We start from the raw sequence: 12,746 nt of genomic DNA, 5'->3' as shown, positions 1-12,746 counted from the left end.
ACATATAGCTTGTGGCATGCACAAAATAAGCAGTAATACATATTTACATAAGATGCAAGGTAGAAATAGATTTATGCTTTGTGTTGTACTGGTAGAAAGTGGTATGATGAAAGTGAAGAAATCTTGGGATTCTTACAGGCTCTAAAGAGGAATGTTGTTCTTTAGTGGTTATGGGCTGCTCTCCCTGTTTTCAGTTTCAACTCTTTTTTTAGTATCATTCTTTCCATTCTTTCTGGATTCTAGTCTTACTACTGTTCTCATCCATATTTCTTTGATAATAGGTATTTATACAGTATCGTGAGCTGTCTGGGCTCTGTTTGCCACTTGAAAGAGGAACCTGTCAGAGATTTCTGTGGCCTCTTTATATGTTAGCAATACTGCCTAAGGAAGACAAGCTCATAGACTTAATCTACTTCGAGATTCATGCTGCTATTAAAAAAATAAGCAAAAACTAGAAAACAAAATGTTGAGAACCTCATTATGTATAGTAACGTAGAGCTTTTTATCATCATTTGGATAGCACAGCCAATGTTTTTTGCTGCCCAGGGTTTTTATTTTGGAGCTTTCCATTACAAAATGCATGTGTGGCAGATTAAGATTGTTCTGTTTATGATGGGGTGGAGGGAGAGCAGAGAGGTTAATTGTGAGAAAGAGGCTTTACGTATTTTTGGCTGCTGAAGCTGATGTAAGTGATTTTAGCTTCTAGCTGTTTCATCATCTCTTATACTGCAGTTTGTTGCTCACTTGTGTGTTTTTAGGGCTGTGCCAAAATGCTTTGTTAAAAAGGCTTTCAGTTGGATGTTAGTAAGAAGGATGACTTTTATGAAAACTTAATACCAACTGTGTGCAGTAAATTGTTTCTCAAATACATGTTGTGAATATTGTGTGTTTTCAAGTTTTAACTTTTTGTAATTTTATTTCTTTAAGACTCCCAGCATAAAACCAGCCCCACCACCACAACCAAAAAATCAGGTCAGCCTGTCAAAGGAATTTCCTGTTTCATCTGGGTCTCAACATAGGAAAAAAGAAGCAGATAGTGTCTATGGAGAATGGGTTCCAGTTGAAAAAGGCAAAGAAGAAAGCAAGGATGATGTTTTCCCCAAACCATCCATTGAGGTAAGGAAGGGAAGGAAGGCATATCATATAAGAAAACCAAAAACATTACCTGGTCAGTCTGGTGTCAAATTGCAGTCTGTAAAAAAAAAACGCTTACATAAGTAGTATCTAAGACAGCTTCAGTCTTCAGATTTGGTCGCCATGTTCACGTGGCCAGTGATGAAAGCAGCCAGTACCCACACTGTGTGCTTTTATCAATTAGTAACTTCTTTGTCTCAATAGAATTAAAACTTTTGCTTGAAGATGAAAAGCAAGTTTCTTGTCCAGTTTCCTGCAGAGGCTAACACCCTAAGTTGAGACTTTTGTAATTATAAATGTAATAATAGTTAAATTGTTCTGCCAGTTTTAGAGCAATAACACTGCATTGAAGTGTAATCCATTAAAAATAGATTTGAAAATAGTTTCTAAAACTGCCACTTCATCTGAATGTATCTAACAGTTTCTTAGCTTTACAGTCACATTTTCTTACCTAGTTGTCTTCCATATGGCCTTGCAAAGGAAAATCTAAATTGTATGTATAATAAACTTTAAAAAAAAAAAAAGGCATAGGTTTTTCCCCTTGAAATGTCTTCAAAAGGATATTTTGTGGGGTTTTTGTAATTAAGTAAATTAAGTATTTAAAGACAGATGTAAATTTTTTTCAAGTTGATGTTAACCTCTCTCTAACTGAAGACTTGTTCTCATACCTTTGAAAGCAAATAAACAAAAAAGCCTTGGCATCAATTTCTGATGAAATAGTCTTTCCACCTGGTGCATTTTGTTTTTCAAGAACTTTCTAAGATTGTACAATTTGCTTCCTGAAGCAGCAAAGGTATTTTCTTCTGAGTCTCTTACAGCACCAACAGCACAGTGAATATAACTCATTAAACAGACATTCTCGTGGTATACTTCAGAGTTTGACAGGCAAGCACCCAATTTGTTGTTCCCTCAGTGTAGGTGGTAACTGCTGCTTGCTCTTTGTCATGAACCACTCATAAGACAAACATTCTGAAGTATTTGTGCAGAATGTTGTTCTCTCTCTGTTACTAGTATATATGTAATACGCCCAGAGCATATAATTATATATTAACATTTGGCCATGTTTTCACCAGGTGGTATAATGTCTTGTCCTTCAAATGGTTAATTATATGCTCATAGTTCAGGCGAGCTCTGTAGCTGTCTACATCCAGGTTGCCAATGATGCTAGGCTTGTGTCTCTGACAGATGGGGTTAGCTAAGCATTGATGGTTTATGTGTTGAATATGTAGAAGAGGCCTTAAAAATTGACATTGGAGTAAATATATTAAACATAACTTTTTTCTTTGTCACGTGTATCCTTAAAAATGCTTGTAACAATGATGTCTGTTTTTATATTCTGTAAATAAATATTTGCATTTACCTTAACTTGGTTTGTGTTAAGGGTGATTTCAGGGGTGATTAGCTGACAGCAGAGCATACTATTTATTCCCTTGGGTTTGGCAATCCTTAATTTTGAAATACAGTAATACTCTTGTAGCAGAATCCCTGTATGTTTCTCCAAGGAGTCTGAGAGGTAAAAAAGTGCTGCTCTGCTTAATTTTTTAAATGCTTATGAAGACTCTTTGGGGATGAAATGGCTTCCTTTGAGCAAAATAAGCCAGATAAACTCCCTTACTGTTGGAGTAGGGTAGTGGGGGAGTGTGCTTGGGTCCTCAGGGAGTTTGGCGTATAATTCACCTCCATTCATTGTTGTCAATTTTGAAATGACTGTGACAATTCTGGTGCAAGTCTATATTGACATTAAAAAATACATACTTAATTTTATTGTTATGTTTTTATTCAAGTCACAGAATTGGTTACAGGAATAAGCAGTCTGAAATAGCCCTGCTAATACATTATGAATCGTTTCAATAAAACTTCATGCTCTTAATATAGTTGTTTGTGGTAGTAGGAGATGGAGGAAAAAGTCTTTAGTAATCCGAAGTATCAGCTTGCCTCTGGAAGCCAGCGAAACCTATGAGAAAGCAGCTATATTTGAAAGTCTGAAAGTACAGAGTTGTATTTAAGTTTGGAGTATACACATGTGACTATTGTTCAGAGGAGCTGTTGTGATCTAAAAATGTAGTAAATACATTTGGTGTATCAGCGGACCTACGAAGTATATCAAAACCGCCTGCTTTCTGTTGTCAGCTTCTTCCTTCTTGCTTCAATATTTGTGATATGTGTCTGTGGGGAAAATGTTATTAAAAGTCAGGATTGGAAAGGCAGAACTCTTACAGAGAATAGCATGCTGAACTTGAAACTGTTTTACTTGACTAAATAATAACAACTTTTCATACTTCAAGCAGAGATTTTTTTTTTTTCAAGATCCAAAGCTGCCATCGAGTGTCTTGACATAATACAAAGCCATGATGGTCTCCAAAATGGTGACTGACCATGTGGGGAAAAGTGTATGGGAATTCTAACTAACCAGGGTATCTACTAATAGGCCCCAGTCCGGTAAAGCACTTAAGTACACATGTATGTTTAAGTATGTGAGTGGTCCCAATGTGATTTCAGTGGACTACTTGCATGCCTATGTGTATTGCTGGATTGAAGCTTTTGGTGAGTAGAATAACTTTTACTTATCTCCTGAATCAGTTTCACAAACAAAACATTGAAGAATTATTTTAACTATATAAGGGAAACTTACTGACTCAAGAACGTGTATGTTGTAAACAGGCATTCTTTTACATATGTAACTGTTGTGCTAGATGATGGTTAGAAAATTTTTAAATTTTTCTTGTGCCTTCTTTATGATCTGTGTTTTTGTCAGCTGGGACAATAAATAAATACTGAAGTCAGTTTCATAGACACGTAGGACTTCTGGCATTTTAAGTCTGGCTTAGTCAGTGCCAGATGTTTCAGTAGTTACCTTCCCAAAGGAAATACTTTGTCCTAAACAGTGGGGGGAAAAAAAAAAAAATCCTCCATCTTAAAATAAGATTTAATAGCCAGAGTACAAAAATAATTACTCTGTTTTATGCAATTGTAGACGTTTCTATCTTGTTTCTTACTGTTTTTCAATATTTACTAATTTCTTGACGATTCCTGTCACAGAGATTTTGTGGATTAATTGTATTTTTTCTGTTCAGCAGAGTCAATTTTAAACTAGTTTCAGTGTCTTCTACTGGTCCTTTATTCCTGTTCAATGTGCGAGAGGCTAAGATGTTGAGATAGTGCCTAATGAGAGATACAAAGTAAAAAAAAAATTAAAAAATTAAACTGTCAAATTACTTGGTGTCTGTATGCCACCTGCTGTTTTAATTGTTGGATTTCTTTGGTGCTTCAGACAGTTCCAGCCCTTTTATTCTCCTTCACACACTCATCTCTAAAGAAATTTCACTTGTTTCTGAGCACTGTTCTTTTTCTCCTTTCAAAATAGAATGATCCATAAAACGCACATCATCTGAAGAACAAGGCACAAGTAATTTTGCAAGGGAGCTGTATGCTAGCCATAATTTGTTACATCTTTATATCCCCAAATGTTTCGGATTTTTCTCTTGATTGCCTTGCATGTGGAGTAGAGGTTTGCATTGAGCTGCTTCATTTGCTCCATCTTTTTACCCAAATTATTCTGGTTAGTATGTGTGAGATGAATAAAATTTAGAGAAAAGTAAATTTTAAGCTTAGTTCAGCAGCACAGATCTAAATAATCCTTTCCTAAATAGTCAACTTCATGAGCTACCAGTCTGGCTTTACTTTTATGTAAGTCTGTTTTAGGCTGATGATTCAGATCTAAAACACTAAAGCCAGGTTAATGGAAGACATGTGATTCTTGCTGTAATTTCCTTATACATACAGCTTGAAATTTTAGTGTGACTTTAATAGCAGAGTGCTCATGTGAGCAGCTCTGTATGAAGGCTTTCTTTTTTTAAAAAAATTCTCAGCTAAATTACATCTAAATCTGTTGGTTAATAAGATTCCATTGAACACTAATATGCTTCTCTATTTGAGTATTATACACCAGAACTTTATGTGACCAAAATAATTCTCTGGAAATAATTAATTATTTTGATATTTCATATATACAGGTGGTATTAAATTATCAGGGTGTAATACTTCAGCTTTTGTATTTGTTTAGGAAAGCCCAAATTGTATATACTTAACAAGTAGTTGCAGGATTTTTTTTTCATGTTGCCTATATATCTATGTCAAACCAACTATTCAGTGTGTAAAACAGCTTCGCGTTATTTGTGGCATTTATTCTACAACAGCTTTTTCCAGATCAAATGGATATTATTGTGGTCTGATGTATTTTTAAAAATAATGTTTTTCTTCCTAGGGCGTGGACATAACTACAGCTATGAATGATCGAGCAGTGGCTCAGAAAAGGCTTAATGAAAACACATTTGATTTAGAGGCCATGTGCATGTTAAATCGTGCACAGGAACAGGTATGTTGCACTTTTTCATGAGCATTTTGATGAACTTAAACATTTACTCTTCATACCAGCTGATTTTTTCTTATATATTTAAGTACAGGTTTTTGGAAGCGCAGTTTATGGGCACAAGTTTTCTGCCTGTATTTTGTGCTTCATGACACTGGTTTTGAGGATAAGCAAACAATGAACCATGAACTTGCTACATTTTGAGCTTAGGCCTTAGGGTTAACGTACAAAGATGCTCAGCTTTTTGGAGCATCTGCTTACAAGTGAGTGTTAATGAGCATAGTCTTAAACGTAAGTGAGGAATCATTATGAAGATTATTGAGAAAGAACAGAGAATTGCAAAGGAAAAATGCAAATTTTTAGTTTGGTCTTACGTTTGATTTTTATTTTGTAGATTGACGCCTGGGCTCAATCAAACTCCATACCTGGCCAGTTCACAGGAAGTACTGGAGCACAGATACTGTCGTCAGATGAGCTGACTAACAGTGGTCCTCAAGCGTGGATTAGAAAGGTAGAAGTTATGCAGACATACTTGTCTAACTATCACATTTTAAATAGCAGTGGAAGTATCGGAAAATGCAAAAAATGTGCCTTAAGAACCTATGGTAATGCATGTGTCAAATACAACAGGTTGAGTTAAATCATTGTCTTTGATCAATTTAGATACTTGCTGCTGCTGTGTCCATTTTGTCGTGCATTAAGGTGTTGCTCATGACCTAGAGTACTTCAATAATATGTGCGTCTGGTGTTTGAGTCAGACTGGTTCATATACACTGTTACCTTACACTGAAATGACATTCATGATATTGGTATGGTTGCAGTGGTAGGTCCATCACTACTTTTACAGGACTGGGACAGATCAGGCAAGGTTTGATCCCAATGTTACTGAAGTCAGTGATGTTTTGGCATCAACTTCAGTGAACCAAGTCCCAAACTGCCATTTTGTTTGACTTGGTTTGGTCTGATTGCTGCTTTGCCTCTATTTGTATCACCAGGGTTTTCTGGGAGCCAAAGATCTGGAGTATTAAACCAGGAGTTGCAGCTGGGTTAATAAGCTTAATGTCATCCTACACTGAAATAGTTATGTCTTACTGCAGAGTAATATGGGCTTATTTTTGGGGTGTGGTGCGTCATACATACACGCGTTTTATAAGTTTAATAATTCATGCTTCATCTTTGAAAATTAATGCTGAACTGGTTCTCTTTCGAGAAGTAGAACTGAGGAATTCAAGCAATATCCACCTTTCAGGCAAAAAGAATAACAAGTTATGGCGGTCCATCTTGCAAGTAATGTAGTTGGAGTATACTTTGTATCTGCTTATCCTCTAGAATGTAGTGTTAAGGCAGCCCTCAAAACTGGTAGGTTAGATTTAAGACTTAGGTAGAATTTTCCATAGAACTTGGTGTAAACTACAAATAAATAAAAAAAAAAAAAGTCTGGAACTATCCTAAAAATATAAATATTTTTGCCAAGATTCACTAAATTGTTTTTCCACTTTATATAGCCAAGCAATACAGAAAGCCAGGCAACACAGAGATCCAAGTTAGTTGCTAGATCAGAATCCTTTGGGATCTTCTCAGTATTAATGTAGAGTATAGATGATAAATTCTTATTTTAACAATTACTGACTTTTGAGATTGTAACAAAATGTTGGCTTTGATTACAATAATTGTCCCTGGCAGAGGAACTTAGAAATATAGAGCACTCAGCAGTATTGGTGGGAAAAGGAGAGCTTTTCTACCACAAAGCTTGTGAAAGAGATCAGTGAGCCTAGGAAGGGTTTTCCCTTTCTGCAGTACCTTGAGTGGGTTCCCAAGGCAACGGAAAGGGAGCATCTCTGATCATCTCTTTCCCAAGCTGCCTCTTCCCATCCCGTTTTCATTCCTTGAGGTTCTGTGGTGGTCTTCTGTGCCTTACAGTGACAGGAGTGTCTGCTGACAAAAGTCAAGTGGAGAGGGCAAGTGTGTTTTGCCTTGGTCTTTAAACTTCATTCTGTGATCTGCTTAAAAAAAAATAAAACAAACAAAAACCCCAAACAAAACAAAACCAACAAACAATAAAAAAACCCAACAACATGCTTTATAGGGAGAAAATGAGAGAAGAATCTGGTCTCTGGCTTGTGGACATGACCGCTGTGAGGAGCAGAAGCATATTGGAACATTTTGTTGAATATAGAGATAAGAGTGAGCTGACAGAAGCACTTCTGTCCTCGCAGCTGTAAAGATGTGTAGAGGTTTGCAGTAGTAGGCGTCCTCCCTAGCGAGCATCATGTGGTTTGTCAGAAAGGAGGCTGCTACTGGAAACGAGAAGAGTTGTTGGGTGAAGAAGATGAGGACACAGTCCTCTTTCCTGCTCTGGCATTCCTCAGCTTGACTTCTTTTGCTCTTTCCAGGTTTCATATTTGCACACACGTTGCCATCAAACTCATGAGGTAACAAATAGTTACAGTCACATGTCCTCTACAAAATGCACTAGGGGCTACGCAAGACTTGCCCTGTTTTGTTTTGGTTTTGTTTTTGTTGTTTTTTGTTTTTTTGTTTTTTGTTTTTTTTTTAGGAATGGTGGGGCCTATGAAAGCCTTCACAAAACTTAGGCTTTATGAACTTAATGTGGAGTTACATCCTGTGGTTAGAGAATGATTCCACAGAAAAAAGTGAAGTAGGGATAATGGGTTATGAATGCATGTTATCTTTCTCAGTGATATGAATGCAAACCAACCATGAAATGCAAAGTACAGGTTGTATTTTACTTAGGCACTTGAAGTTGTGTAACGTAGTTCCTGTTAATTATGCAATGTCGCACTGAGAAGTCAGACTTGTGCTTTCTTTTTTGTCCTAAGAATGCATTTTAACATTGAAACAACCCTAGTATTTTTAAATTTTTCATCTGCTAGTAGGGCTGTGGAGTTTCTTGGGCTATGTTGTGCGTGTGAATTAATGCACATTTCTGACTGAAGATGTTGTTTTCTCAGGGCTTTTTGCTTGGGAGATTGCTGTGAGAGGACTTGTGGACATGCGGTGCTGAGCAGAAGCAGAGCCCATGTCAGCTAGTTAGTTGTGTATCATTCAACAAAGAATTAGAACACGTACAGACATTGTGCTTGACAATCATAAAACTAGATAGATGTAACAAAACAGAAGAATGGTGTCAGGAGGGGAGAAAAATTAAAAGTACTTGGGGAGCTTGTATGATAAGTGCTGTCTTCACTTTGCATTTCTTGGATTTCAGGGGTTTTTTGTACTTTAAAAATTACTCTGGAGAGGTAATATGTACTCAAACCAAAATATGTCTGCAATTTCAATTTTATCTCAATGAAGTTTTGAGGGAATTAGTTACTGAGGTTGTTACTGGGATACTTGAGTGCTTGACATACCAACTAGCAGTATGGTTTATTTTTGTAAATAATGTGCTAATTAATTTTGTTCATGCATAGGGTTCTGAGCAGTATTCATAAAGGAATAATATGTTGTTAGGTTTCTTGTATCAGTAAAACAGATTCATGAACGACTTTTTTTTTTTTTTTTTTTTTTTTTATGAATAGTAGTTTCTGTTTCAGTTTATCATCATTGGTGTAATCAGTTCACAAACATGACTGATTTGTTCTGGAGGTTGAGGTTGCTTCTTTTTTTTCTTTCTTCCATTTTTTCTTTCTAATACACTATGCTGCTGAATAAATGTCAAATCAGAGGAAGTGGTCACAGTTTTTTCCCAGGCAAATTCTGTTGAAGTCTACTTACTCAGACTTTCCCAGACTCAACACTTGTTGTTTCTGGATTTATCAACCTAATTCTGTAGCCTAAACTTGCCCTACAAACAAGGTTTCTGCACCTTTTTATGCACACAGGGTAATGCTCTGCATCTGTTTCATTCATTTATGCTAAAGCACGAGGCACAGTTTTACTGTGGCCATTAGAATGCTCTGTTTTGTGTAGCAAAGTCTGAAAAGGTAAAGCATACCTTCCATTCTGCTGCAGTCATAGCAGATGAGTAAAACTCATACTAACAATGGAGATAAAACTAAGTCTTGTGATTGTCACTTGCAGAAGGACTGCTGACCTAACAAGGCCACTTACAAGGCAATAGGAATACAAGTATTTTGGTATGACACAGGTCAGCTTTCCTGGGAAATGAAGGCCACATGGCAAGGCAAATTAGCTATATGTTCATTATATTGGACTGGCTCCCTGTTTTTTAGTCCTCAAAATGTGGTTGGTTGGTTGGTTGGTTTGTTTTTTTTCCAGCTAGCCTCAGCTTGCTTTCTACTGATTTTATGCAACAGCTGTGAACAGAAATCCTGAAGCTGATTGTGAGCATAGATTTTGTAAGGCATTTGATGGGATTCTTCAAAAACATATTCTTCCTCTTGTATTGGGGAAGGAATGTGGCTGCTGCTAAAAGTGCCAGTTTATTTAATGGAAAGTTCAGCTACTTGGCAAAAGTTTTGCCATAGATAGATACTTGTTCTTGGTACTTGTCTTGGAGAAATTCTTCAGTTAGTCTTAAATCTTTAAGACAGCCCATTGTGCTATAGCTGAAACTGTCCAACTAATGCCTTTGAGGCTTAATAAATTATTGCTCAAAAGAAATAAACCTTCCTTCTGACACAACGTATGTTTTAGTGCTATGGCAGCATTGTGAGAAGGAATGGGTATTTTCTTTTCAGAGACCAGAAATTGATGCTGTATTTTAAGATCTCTCACATAATTGTGGCCTTAGTATTTTGGAGGTTGTGGATGCTGTTTTATAGATTGTTTGGTTCAATGCTGTATGCTCTCCTTTTCTCAGAGACAGCTGTTGCAGTTAAATGATGGTGACTGTCCCAACTTGTATTGTGTTTCAGAAAAAGAACTTGGAAAATCATCTTTCAGGCGTGTTTTCTAGTGTTTGCTTCTTTAACCCCTTAAATGCTAATTCAGGCATTCATGTCATGTCCCCCTTAATTTGTTGCCTTAATGAAGCTCCAAGAGGCATAATTTTAATAAAAATTATTAAAACATCTCAAGTGATCAGGTTTTACTATGTAGCTTTCTTCTTAAAGTGTTGACACAGGAATGTGGCTTATTAGTTGTCGCCATCTGCTGGCAGAATGGAAGTGTGCTTTATTTGGCTGACCTTTGATGAAATTTAGAGATCAAAAGATGAGAAAAATCATTTTAACTTTTCATGCAGGCTTACTCAGATTGAGATTAGTGAATAAAAAAGAACAATTATTTTGTAAATAGTTATTTCTGACAACAGTAACTCAATACTTAGAAACCTGAGGATTTATTGTATTACATACTCTTCAATTTGATATCCTCATTATGGACCAGATCCGCAAGGGTACATGGCTGCTAAACAGTTTTGTGAAACTTGGTCTTTTATGATTTTTTTTAAAAACTGAAAGGAAATTTGTATCTCGCTTCCCTGCTTTTGTTAGCATTTTTACTATTTTTATGCTTTCAAATATAATTACAAACACAGCACTAGTTTTTACCCATACCCTATTAAGTCATGGGCTAAGTTAAGTTGTGTGTCATTAAATTATAAAAAAATAAAAAAGAATAAAAATTTACAGGTGATATGAGAGATTTATATTGTTTATTATTTAAAAACAAAAAACCCAAACAAAACTGAAAGAACTTTTTCCCCTGCTGCAGGCCTTCTTTGTTTCTTCAGTAAACTGAGTCAAAGCAGGCTTCTCCAGGCTCCTTTCATATTGGCACCAAGATTACTTCATTTAGCCTTTTAGTGGGATGCACAAATACAGTTATTCTGTAATGAAGCAAAACATTTCTAATTCCTTATTGTCTTGATTCTGTTGCACATGTTTAAGAGTCAGCATAGTGTAAAAAATTCCTACTAGAGTTACCAGATAGGATTCTGAATTCACACAATAGAAGAGGTGTTTTTGATAAGCTGCGCTTTGGAATTTGAAACTTCTTTTATTTCTGGTATTTGAAATTTGTTCAGGCTCTGGTAATCTCTATATAGGAACTCAGAAACTTTGATTTTTTTTTTTAACTATGAATAGCAGTATTTTTGATTCGGTTCTCCTTTCTACACCACTTCTAACCCCTGAATTAGTACGTTTACAGGTGTGATGAGAAAGCTGTGTAACATTAAAATGACCTCATCAAGAATTACGCTCTATCATTTGTGAACTGAATACACGCTGGTGATAATGAAACAGATGCTTATATTGAAAATTCTATCATTGCAAAGCAGGTACAAAAGAGGAATCGGAACCCAGGGTGACATTGACTGGGGTTTGTATCATTCTCGGCATGGTTGCCCTTTTCTTATGAGAGGTTCCTGGAAAAGAGAGGGGAGGATGAAAATGGAAGTAAGTAAAAAGCCATTCTAGGCGTATAGATTGAGGCAGTTGTATCGAAGAAACTGATTGTCTCTTTGTACACACACACACTGCATGGTCTGCACCAGTCAGAAAAAAGTTGGAGAGGTGCAGTTAGCCTCTTTACTCTTCCATTAGACCACTCTGTTATTAAATGCAGCATCCAGTTGCATGTTTGATAGGTATTTACTGTTTAATAGGTGAATATTTGGAAAAGTCCCGCCACGATCTTCAGCAATTTTTTTTTTTTTTTTTTTTAACACCGTGTATAGTGGGGATTACACACATGCATCATTAGTGTGTGCCAGTTGCCGATTTGAAATCCCCTTAAAAATAGAATATTTTTAGTCTCTGCAAAAGTAAGACTTCTGGTTTTGTTTACGTACAAATCGAAGCCAAGGACCTGTCTGTCCTTTGTCCAAATCTGGGAAACGCTTACTTTTGCAAGCACATCTCAAAATAAAGGAAAAAAAAAAAAAGTTATATTAATTTGCTTTGGTAGTAAGTAAAATATTCACAAAAATACTAGGCAATGTATCATCTAACCTACTATGCAAAATAACTGATGGACTTATCAGTGCCAGTGTGTAAACTTGTATATTTTAAGGCAAGCAATCTTTTGCTGTGATGGAAATGATTGACTTACTTACTTGGGTCAGCGGGGGGGGCAGAAGAGAGATGATAGTTCACAGAATAACCTGTGAACTTTCACCCCTCTATATGGAAACTTGTTTCAGGGTCAAATCCTTGTAGCTGCCTTCTTGCCACGGTCAATGCCAGCCCTACTATTCACAACACTGCGGCCATCGAGGCCTAGGTACGTAAACATTTAAGGAGTTTTTAAAGTTCTTTACATCAAAACAGATTTTTAAAATTTCTGTTTGTAAGCTTTCACCATTTAACGACTA

The 12,746-nt window shown here is 36.3% G+C and overlaps 1 protein-coding gene across 5 annotated transcripts in view; it reads left to right on the top strand.

Annotated features, from left to right (window-relative positions):
* The window catches only part of SON (SON DNA and RNA binding protein), a 42,023-nt gene that overhangs the window by 20,459 nt on the left and 8,818 nt on the right, over window positions 1-12,746 (top strand). For 2 of the 5 annotated variants that reach the window (XM_042788423.1, XM_042788422.1), the window contains exons 6-8: window positions 928-1,116; window positions 5,399-5,509; window positions 5,898-6,014. In XM_042788423.1, coding sequence (XP_042644357.1) covers window positions 928-1,116; window positions 5,399-5,509; window positions 5,898-6,014 — 417 coding nt within the window. Of the gene's footprint in view, window positions 1-927; window positions 1,117-5,398; window positions 5,510-5,897; window positions 6,015-11,708; window positions 12,299-12,575; window positions 12,656-12,746 lie in introns of those variants that run through there. The other 3 variants (XR_006164915.1, XM_042788424.1, XM_042788425.1) reach the window with 3 other exon arrangements.

The sequence above is a fragment of the Tyto alba genome, unplaced genomic scaffold (genome assembly GCF_018691265.1).
Source record: "Tyto alba isolate M040663 unplaced genomic scaffold, T.alba_DEE_v4.0 Super-Scaffold_14, whole genome shotgun sequence".
NCBI classification, from domain to species: domain Eukaryota; kingdom Metazoa; phylum Chordata; class Aves; order Strigiformes; family Tytonidae; genus Tyto; species Tyto alba.
This window is presented reverse-complemented; position numbering and strand designations above follow the sequence as displayed.